General features: G+C 36.4%; 1 protein-coding gene across 2 annotated transcripts; it reads left to right on the forward strand.

The window, feature by feature from the left end:
• The first annotated feature begins 596 nt into the window (after positions 1-596).
• On the forward strand, positions 597-8090 carry LOC113726874 (leucine carboxyl methyltransferase 1 homolog). 2 transcript variants are annotated; one of them, XM_027250786.2, is made up of 13 exons: positions 597-887; positions 1025-1113; positions 1203-1324; positions 1405-1452; positions 1590-1671; positions 2909-3011; positions 3699-3819; positions 3973-4020; positions 4716-4799; positions 5293-5357; positions 6226-6277; positions 7338-7376; positions 7467-8090. In XM_027250786.2, the coding sequence occupies exons 1-13, from the start codon at positions 802-804 to the stop codon at positions 7548-7550; spliced, it is 1023 nt and encodes a 340-aa protein (XP_027106587.1). In that variant the 5' UTR covers positions 597-801; the 3' UTR covers positions 7551-8090. The 2 variants fall into 2 exon arrangements, 1 of the variants encoding a protein (XP_027106587.1); XR_011839227.1 differs by having other exon boundaries at positions 670-887; positions 5286-5357; positions 7467-7514.
• Positions 8091-11174: the final 3084 nt, after the last annotated feature.

Below are 11174 nucleotides of genomic sequence, written 5' to 3' on the forward strand. Positions count from 1 at the left end.
GACATATCAAATTTTTATTATTATTATTTTTTTTTTACAGTTGCTGGAGGTTTTGTTTTAGAAATATGGATGGAAGAGTTGTATTTTATGCACTAAAATTTGTATATTATTGCATAATAAAATATTTATAAGACAGGTAAAAATTATAGCCTCCACAAATGCTCCATTAATTTTAAGATTTTTTTTTACCAAAAGAGAGTAGAATATATAATTGTGGTGCAAATTTCAAAATACATTAAAAAAATAGCTTCTAACTCTTACTTTCAATTGTGATTAGTATTTATAGAATCTTTCGCATTTTTTACCTTTTTTTTTTTCAAGAGAGACAATAAATACAAAAGGAAAAAAAAAAGGAAATGATTTGCATCAACCTTTTTGTGGTTGATGATATCGATTGAATTGAGTCTTGAAATCAATTTTATTCAACTCATATAATTTTGTATCGAATATTGTTATTATTATTTGTTAGGTCACACTTTCATTAAAAGGGCTTGGATTAGGAAATTGGGGCGTCTATTTTTATTAACGGATATGGCCAATCTTTTTTCCTCGACATGCCCAATATTTCGGATCAATTTGGGTAGTCATTAATTCGAATGGCAGAAAAATTAATTAATTTAAAAAAATCTTGTTATTAAACGACGTAAATACATTTTTTTTTAATGACAAACAAAAAACGAATACAACCAAACAGGACCTTAATTAGACGGCTGATTTTCTGAAGCGCGCCAGCTCAACCAGATTTACTGGGTTAAGGACAACCGCCTGCGGTGGCCTCTCTCTGTCCTTTCGCCGGAGTAGATGTCGAAACCAGGAGCAGGACCGGAAACGCGAAGCAACCGAGCAGCCGTTCAAGCCACCAATGACGACGCCTCCGCCAGCAAATTGTATGATCTCTCTCCTCTTCACGAATATTTTACTAATGGTGGCCTCAAAATCAATGCCCTAAAGCCAACAAATCCATTCCGACACACACAACACACAATCCTTGAGCACTCACTGGATGTACGTATGTTTGTCATAGGTCTTGTGTGAACAAAGGTTACATGAAAGATGATTACGTTCATTTTTTCGTACGGAGGCCAGTCAGGCGATCTCCCATAATTAATCGAGGTGATTAGTTGAATTTATCCAGTTTAATTGCTCCGGTGGAAATATTGCCTCTAAATTTTGTTTCCTTTTATTTAAATTTTTGCTCAAAGGTTATTTCGCGCGCTGGGCGGTTTTTCGGAAGCTCCTCTATCAGTTTCTCGATTGTGTTGATACTAAGAAACAAATACTGTCACTTGGAGCTGGTTTTGATACTACGTATTTTCAATTAAAGGTGCGATTGCCTTTCTTCCAACTTCAGAAGCATCTGTTGTTGTGGGTTTGGTTTCGTTAACTTGATATTCTTTCCGGCAGGATGAAGGGAGAGCGCCTGACTTGTACGTGGAACTAGATTTTAAAGAGGTAAATAGCTGAAATATTTGTAACCATCTTCTGGATTATTGGTTGTGTACTGGCTTAAATCTGATCTCGCATCTGTTTTTGGTTTGGCTTTTTACTACATTTTACTACAACTAACTTTTGTATGTACCTGTTTTTAGGTGACTAGTAAGAAGGCAGCTCTTATTGAAACTTGCAGTCCATTGAGAGACAAAGTTGGTGAAACCGCATCCATTTCTCAAGGTAACTCTAATGCTCTCAATTCACCTAAAACTCAAAAATTTTTCCTTTAATCTGATAGCGTTTAGTTCTGGTTGTCTGGATTGTTCTACGAAACAGGGGGATAAACATAGCGAACTTCTTTCACGTTTTTAATTATGGGGCATATCTTGTTTGGAATAGTATTCTTGTCTTTATAGATGAAAAAGTGTAAAAATAATTCTTGCATGATATGAATGACTAAAGCTGTCCTTGTGGAGACTGCCTGAGTTCCCAATTCATGATGCAATTTCTTTTACAGTTAGAATTTAGATCCAGTCGACGTGGATGTTTTTTGTTGGAGCAGTCTACATGGATTTTATATCATGGAAACTGATTGATGTGCTTACATGGTTTAAAGCTTTGGAAAAAATACTAGAATTGCTTAGGAATCTTGTTTATGAATCTATTCAAACAAAAAGAAAAGAGGAAAGATGCTGAGTCGTTCAGATTTCTGCAGGAATAAATATCCTGAACAGAATTGAGCTGAAGGCTTGGCTTTTTTAATTGGCTTTACATCAATGAGTATATGTTATATAGTGTGTGACACATTGATTGGTGTTTCGAGTGCGGTTGATTGTATCAAGTTCAGTTTATGTTGCCTAATTACTAAAAAATGAAGTTCTGGATAAATGTTCAAAAAAATTGGTTTATATATTTCTTCATGGTCTAATACGAGAGTCTTGGCTCATTTTGAGAGCATAGATGATCTCTGCACTTGAGCCGTCTCCAGGCGTCTGTGTGCCATCAATTGATGCATTTCTTTTGCCCATTTCGATTCTTTTTGAAATTTAGCAGCAGCAATATGGTTACTAGTGAATAGTTTTTGTTATTTTCTGTTACCAGACTAAAATGTCATGGAGTAAGTGATTCCATGTCCTGAATGTTACCAGTTTTTCTGTTCATCTTAGAGATAAGCAAGAAGTTTAAAGGACTTGCTGTTTACACAGTTATGCCATGATACCGCTTTGTTGAATATGATTTTTTTAGTGTATGTGTGTGTGTGTCTGTATATATAGTTGAGAAAGAAGAGGGGGTGGAAACAAGTCTGATAAATTTTTACTTGCTAATAGGTAGGTTGTATCTGCAATCCTTCCGGGCTTCCGCTGTAAAGTTTTTATCAATTGATACCTTACCAGCATTGCATCCAAATATTGCTTGTTATCCTACTTTTGCATTGTCCAATGTTCGTTAATTCTAACCCAAAATCCAAACTGTCTAGAAAATGGGGAAGTACTTGACGATCATTACAAACTGCTTCCAGTTGACCTGCGTGATATACAGAAATTAGATGATATCATATCTTTAGCAAATATTGATCCCAGGTATGAGTAGATGCTTTCCTGAATGCTATATCTGGTTGAATTGCCTTTCTAAATGCTTACTCTCTTTCCCTATGCAAGTAATTAGAAGTAAAAATCCTGTGCTGTTACTGTTGATTGTACTCTGTTTGATTAACTTTTTCCATCGCAGTCGAGTCTGATTTACCTAAGGATAGTCTCGTGACTTTGTGTTCTCTGTGCATCCAAATAAGGGGCCTCATATATGTCCTTAATATTCCATTACGAACAAAAAATCCTTGATCTTTGTCATAAACCATGTGATTGTGATTAGTTTAGTAGCAGAATGCGTTGTTTCTTAATCTTCGATGTACCTTTTCTCTATTTATCATTTACTGTTTCTTAGAGAAGTGGACATGAGGTTGCTTAGAGCATCTTTAGGTAGAAATGGGAATATATTACTAACAAGCTCAAATAGATTATTTTGCGGGAAGCTTTTTAGTTGAGAAATCTGCTGGTGGTCCCACCAGCTCATGTGTTTGAAATGAACCACTATTTGGATGTTGAGCTGAATCTCCTAAAATGCCTGTTTCTTTGGTTTATTTATTTGATTATATCTTTTCCACCTGTAGGGAGATTTCATCTCTTTCCTACAAAATCAAATTTATCTGCATAGGAGTTGGCAGTTGCTTTTTGGACATTCAAATTACAATATTCTGATGTTTCTGTCAGTTTGCCAACATTTATAATTGCAGAATGCGTTTTAATATACTTGGATCCAGATTCAAGCCGTGAAATAGTTGGATGGGCTTCAAAAACATTCTCTTCAGCTATATTTTTCTTATATGAGCAGGTATTTCTTAATTACATGATCTGCATTAATTCTACATACACTTTGTTTCATTGTTGTTTCCTTTGGTGTAGTTTATGCATTATTCTCTTTTTATTGTTCTTAGACTTATTATTAATGGATAAGTACTCAATTGTTGTTTTGGCTTCTCAATAGATTCATCCAAATGACCCATTTGGGCAGCAAATGATCAGAAATTTGGAGGTACAGTGGATTATCTCCTTGCCCGTCTTTCCCTGTATTCTTAAGCCTGGATTAATTAGAGGTTAATTTATTATTTACCTCCTCCTAGTTTGCTAGGAGCGTAATGTATAAAGAAAGTTTGAGGTTTAAACAGCAGAAATCAGATATTCTGATGTCTTTTGAGTTCTCAGACTTCAGGAAAACAAAAAAGACACTGAAAAGTAGAAGGTGGCACCTGTATAGTGGAAGTATGCCTTTCACAAACCATGGGGATGGGAAAATGATAAGTGAAGAATGCCTGGTCCGTACGTAAATAAGTCTGTTGAATTTTTGGCACATTGTTGCTGGTAATAACAATTGTCCACCAAGCTTGATAGTTGTTAATTTATTGGGGAAAAAAAATGTAGCTGCTTTCAATCTTCAGTGGGGTCACATTTGTATAGAAAAGAAAAACTAGAGAGAACAATAGAAATAATTTAATGTACTGCAAACAATGGGATAACTGTAACAGCAGATTTTGATATGAGAGAACTGGGATGAGTATTTCACTTCAAAAATGGAAAAAGAATACAATATGAGAAATGCCTGCACTTTTCATTGAATGCACTACAGACAACTGCAGATCAATGTTACCATCTTTAGCAATTGGCAATTTTGGTCAGTGCCTGTTTGAAAATTCTAATACTTGTGAAGCTTACTACATTCTTGTGTTTCAGAGTCGTGGATGTGGACTGCTAGGCATTTATGCTACTCCAACTTTACATGCAAAGGAAAAACTTTTTCTGGATCAAGGATGGCAGGTATTTTTTCAATATACAGATTGTCCTCTCAGATGTAAAGAAATCTTTGCCTTCGCTCCATTTGTCACCTAATCTTTTTTGCTTTTTTCATCTCCAGTTCCTCAAGGGGTTAGGTAGAACCGTTCTTTGTTGCCTGTTACATTTTAGTGTAACGGATGTCTGTTGTATTTCTTCACCAGAAAGATAAGCAAGTGTCTTGATAGTGTTGCTGCTGTTGCATATGGCTAAAATTGTAGGCAAGTAGGGCATTGCTTAGACTCACTAAGACAACAGAAGTACATGGTTGGGAAAATTCTGTACTAGTTATTTTGGATCTATATTGAGTGAGGATGCTTTGGAATAGGGTGACTTAACTTGAGCATTGGTGGCATAGATCTCTCTTTTTTGCCTTATTTTCTTGAAGGATCACTTCCTGTCTGCTGAAATTACTTGCTTCAAAGATTTTTTACTGTATTCTTTCTGACATCTATGTTGATGATTGATGAGGTTTCAGAGAGCTGTTGCCTGGGACATGCTGAAAGTTTATAGTGATTACATTGAACCTCAGGAAAGACGCAGGTCATTATAACAAGCAGTTCTGTAGTTGGTACCTATATTATATTGTTTTCCTGTTTAAATGACATAATCCTATTTCTGGACATCTATCACACTTTAACTAATTCTGAATAATCATAGTAGTTTTTGCAAGAATTTCATGTGTCCGTTGCCCACCTTTTATTGTACAAGTTTTGTTTCTGTCAAGACATTAAGGCATATTTCTCCATAAACTAGCCACTTTTAATTGTTAAAGTAACAAATTTAATCCGCACTGATTTCCATAGTCTCTATGTAATGATTTTCTCTCTTTCATAAGGTTACTCAATGAGCTAGATATATGTAATAGTTTTTGCTCTTTCATATAGTTACTCATAGGACGTGAACATACTATATTTATATCTATTTTATTATTTTATTCAAATGGTATCTCCGCCTAATGGGAGGAAGATATCTGATCTTAGAGGTGTGGTTTGAGTGCTCGTATCATGGATCATCTAAGGTGTTGAGATCTTTCTCATTTGGTTTCCATTCTGACAGAATGCATGCAAATTTAGGCTCAGAATAGGTGTCAAAGTACAATTGTAAGATTAGGATATTACAAGTTCCATGTGCTTTAAAACATTTTTGTAAATGTACTTGTGCTGTTGAATATTTGCTTTTGAGAAAATAATTTTTTCTTTATTTTTCAGAAATTAGTTTCTCCAAGATTATTTGGTTTTTATATTGAAAACTTTCCTTTTGAATTCTAGTAGTATCTTTTTCAAAAACTAAAGATGGATTCCTTTGTCACTTTTCTGCTTGCACTTTTATTCTTTATTTTAGTTGGGAAGCTAAAAAGAGTTACCTTCTTGATGCTTTGAATCATTCTTGTTGCTTTTTCTTTCATCAGGATTGAGCGGTTGGAACTCTTTGATGAGTTTGAAGAGTGGCATATGATGCAGGCAAGTTCTATTCCCCTTTCATATGCAAAAAAAGGCAAAAGCATTACATCTTTCACCCTTTTGAACTAAACCGATCCATGTTTATTATGGTATAGCTTGTGATAGGGTGTCACCAGATCCTTTTGCCCCCTTTTGTGTGTGTGTGTGTGTGTGTATCTGTGTGTGGGTGTGTGTTGGATCTTACTTAATAAAGCATACCCCTGCTGCTTAAATTCTCAGCTTTTTAAGAAGATTTAGTTCCTGAATGCCTGGACCATGGATGTATATCCCTAAGCCAAATATGTCAATTAGTCCATGATAGCACTTGCATGTACAGAAATATGCAAAATACATGTTGCTGTGTTGTTAGTGATGACCTCGAAAAAAGTATTTAGTGGGGTTTGAACTTTGTGAAATGTTAATAATGAAGTTATCCTATCCTTCGTGTATATGATAGGGAATTGATTTTATACTATTGACATCCTGTGTCAGTGTGGGGCAAACAATAGAATGGTTCAAGTATCTCTGTACACTTTTTGCTGTTGAAGCAAATATATCTGCGCATTGAAGGGCTCCCCCTTTTAGGAAAATATTTCTGTGGTTCAAAGTCTTTGTTGGAAAACATCAATAGCATAGAACACACGGATGAGAGTTAGATTAGTTTTTCCCAATCTGCTTAAAACTTTCCCATATTCAAATGTACTGAACGGTGGAATGACGTGCTTCTTGGCCTCGTTTCCTATGCTTCCTTCCTACCTCAGTTGAACAATGAATACACAAGCAATCAAAAGTGCTACTGGGAGAAGTCTTCATTTTAGCAAGATTGACTGAAAAGGAGAGAGTTATGATGCATTTTAAACACCTGTTTATGTAGCTACTCCAGGATTTGTAGTGCGTGTGGATTTTCAGGTCCATGTGATCTGCTTAGACCTTTCTTAGTGTACCTCTTAACATAATGTTCGTGCTTTTATTAACCCATCATTGTTACATTAGTTTATTCAGAATTGCGTGCATTTGTAGTTGGTCACAAGAATCTAGGGAAATGCCGAATTTTGACTTCTTGAAATTGCTCAACTCTCAGGAGCACTACTGTGTGGCTTATGGGATCAACGATGCCATGGTACGGTTAATCCAGCATACATACACCCCTGCTTTTATTCAAATTGCACTGCATTTATTTATTTTATTTTTTTTTTAAATGACATTTCAGGGATTGTTCAAGGAATTTGGTTTCCCCGACAACCAGCATGATGCCTCAGGCACCTCTTCACAACCGTTGCCCGTCAAAGACTGAGAACATTTCAACTTCCCAATGGCCTGACAACTTGTAGTTGTAGTTTGGTATCTGGGCGACGCACGTGTCAGGCACGCACCAATCAACTGCTATTAAACAGGGGGGCAGGCAGCCTCTACTAGTTTACTCGTATCTATAAATAATATTTCCAGAAGGAAATGATATGTGAGTTTTGTGGATGAATGTACGAGACTATAACATGCCTGTGATGTTGGAGTGGATCCGCAACAAAGCTACGCTAGCTGTTTTGCAAAAAGGGAACGTGGTGGACCCCGAACAGCACACAAATGGGACAATACCGATGGGGGTCTCTGTGGGGAGTGAAAACTAGCATGGTCGGCCTCGCTTTAAATCTTACCATTCTCTTTTCCTTTTCTTTAGTATCTCACCTTTTTGTGTGATCGATTGGTCCATGATGCCAGCGGATTCGAAATATCAGCATGCCATCATGGCTTCCATTGCATTAGTTTTTAATATTATTACTATTGTGAGGTGGCAAAATTATTAATCCCACTCTATTTAAGATTTGTTGGATTGCTAGTTTCTGTGCACTGGTTGGTATGCTTCGCTGCTCTTAAGGTACTTGGTGGTGCAAGTATATGATTATGTGTGAAGCAGAAAGAAAAATTTTTTTTTTTTTTTAAATTAAGAAAATCACAAGCATGTGACTTGAGAAGAAGAAATCGATAGTGAGAAGAATGGTACTTTGGGAAGAAAAGGCTGCAGCTGGGCTGGTATATGGGTTGGCGGGATGCAAAATCCAATGCTGACAAAATGGAAATTCTTTAATGTGGGCCAACAAGAAGAGTGGTCCCAGGCTGGTAGCCAAATGCATACGGGAAGAATTGTTCCGTCGTTATCATTCGAGGGTTCTGTTCTTTTAAACTCGGTAGAAACCAATCAACTGATTTCATTATCGTTGATGAGTTTGGGGATCCATGTAATCGGTGCAGCTTTGTGGACCTTTGCTTGCTCCTCGTTTCTTGAGGCCGCCTCCTGCTTTCCTAACTGCTTTGGAATGTGGGAAATGGCTGAATAATAAAATAAAAAAAGGGGATCTGCTCCTGATCTTAGACTTGGAGGCCTGCGTGGGGCTGACACTCTCTGTCCTGCTGACTGAACGTACTCCCTGAGCCATGGATAGAATTCGTTAGCACTACTACTGTTTCTATTTCTTTTCCATTTTTTCCATTCAACAGATGGGGGTGGCGATTAAACATGTATTCTAATAAGTAACTGTTTTGAGAATGGTGCGACGGGGGCGAAGACTGGACAGCGGATTAAATGCATTCTGGTTGGTGGGTCTCCTTCGCCCCAAATCGGAAAGCCAGGAAGAGTGGAGGGGAAACAACCAACAAGAGGAGAGAATATGTTGTTGTTGTACGTAGCAAGTAGTGTATTTTGTTATGGTCTCCATGAATTCTGCTTGTCGTGCGTGCCTAACTTGGTTTGGAGTTGGTCCATTCCATTCCCGAGTTTATATTTTTGGAACGTCCTTTCTTCAAATCGCATGTTTCATGGAACGAAGCAGTTTGCTTTGCTTCATTTCATTTTTGATACGTGCAGTTAGACGTGCAATTTTTTAGCGTTGGTGAGAGAGTCTAGAAAGGGGAAAGACGAGGGTATGCAATGAGATGCTATAGGTGATTCTTTCGAATTGCTTATCAACGGCATCTGTAAAAAAATATAAACGCTTTTTTCATCTTTTAAACTTTCAATTTTACTCAACCACCGGCTCAGTGGCCACCAGGAAGGGACTTAAGTCCCTCCTTGGGCTGAAAAAAATCTAAGGATTGTGCCATAACACTCCCTTGGTCTAGTTTGGTCTGTATACCCACTAACCCCTACAACAGCCTCCTTAGGCTCTCCCTCCCCCTAGATTAGGATAGAGTAGATTATACAAATGTATCGTTGTTGACAAAAAAAAAAAAAGAACTATCAATTTTACTCTTATAAAAATTAACTTTTACCCTAATCACGCACTCGCATATTGCCAATATAACTACTCATAGTCACCCTAAATATTGCAACTACTAAATTGCTACAGTCACGTAAACCAAACTTCTTTCATGAAAATTTTACATAAATTTTTTTTTTTTTTTTATATAAAGTATGGTATGAAAGGGGACCTTTCATACTTGCATGCCGTTAACCTTAGGTAACACAACAATAATGAGAAATAGGAAGAGAAGCTGGAACGTTAGAACGTTTGTCCTGAACTGATCAACAACGGTCCCAGTGCATAAAGGAACTAATGATTATTATTCATCAGAAAAAAGAGAGAAAGAAAGTGATAAAAAGAAAATAGAAAAAGCAACAAACAAAGGCATGTGACATGGTGGTTGGGTCCAGTTAAGACTAAGAGGAGGAGAAAAAGGTGGATTGAAAGTTTGCTTCTTTTTTTTCTCAAAAAAAAAATAATCTGGGTTTTTTTTTTTTTTTTTTGCCTCGTTCTTCATTGGTTCTAGACTTCTTGCTTGGAAAAGTGAAACCACCATTGCCCACTAACACCCTGCTAGTGGAATGTGTCTTGCATCTATTCTCGCTGTACCATTTCCTTCCTTTTGCCTCCTTTTTTTTTTTTTTTGTTTGCAAAGGTTGAGAGTTTGGAACTTCTGGTTTCATCTTTCCTGCCTTTTGCTTTTTCTTGTTTGGTTGGCACTTGGCAGCCATGAGCTTGTTTAAATTGGTTCAAAATTCAAACGGACTGAATACAAGCTCTTGCGAGTTATAGCAGAAATTAAATCGTCAAATCAAAGAAGATAGGAGTAGGTTTGGACCCCAAATGCTTATGGTATAAAAGATGAAAGTTCAGGCAACAGTCTGAACAATTGAGTAATTGGATGGATGGACGTGAGAAGTCACTTTGGTTAGTTAACAATTCACTGCCCCAAATGCCCAAACAAAAAGGTAAGCACCCTCACTTGTATCATACTCAGAAATACTAGTAGCGCTACTATTACTATTACAGTCCTCATTCCTGCACACGCAGGGTTTATGCTATGTCAGACCAAACCATTCCTGTGGAGATCTCCAAATTTGATCAGAAATCAGAATGCTGGGGGAATTCATTCATCTGGGTTTTTTTTTTTTTTTTGGCATCATTTTTGGGGCAGCATATGCCAGAAATATGCTTTCCTTTTGTATGAAATATATAGAGGTGTCAAAATAGGTGACTTTGACGGGTTTTGGTTGGTTAAAATGAGTAATATGTATGAGTGAATCAATCTATTTGTACATGTTTAATTATATGGGTATAAATGGGTAAGTTAAAAATGAGTTGGGTAAGACAATTACCCATTTATAACCCATTTATTTTAATTTTTGTGAACTCATTTAAATTTATTTTTTGCAAACTAAGTTATTAATTTATACCACCCTTGGCGCCCATCAATAGTTTTAAATATTTACTCATAATACTTAATAAGTCTAATTACTAATTTTTTTCTCATTCGTATTCTATGTCGCAAAATTACATACTATTTAATAATTAAACAATAAGACTATAAAATTTTGAACTTAGTACTCTGAACGTTAACATAAAAACTTAATTCAAAAACTTTGAACCCCTAGTATTTTTTCGTGTGTAAATTTAAAATTTCATTCTGAAAAGGTAGGAAAAGA

This window comes from Coffea arabica, chromosome 2c, assembly GCF_036785885.1.
Source record: "Coffea arabica cultivar ET-39 chromosome 2c, Coffea Arabica ET-39 HiFi, whole genome shotgun sequence".
NCBI lineage: Eukaryota > Viridiplantae > Streptophyta > Magnoliopsida > Gentianales > Rubiaceae > Coffea > Coffea arabica.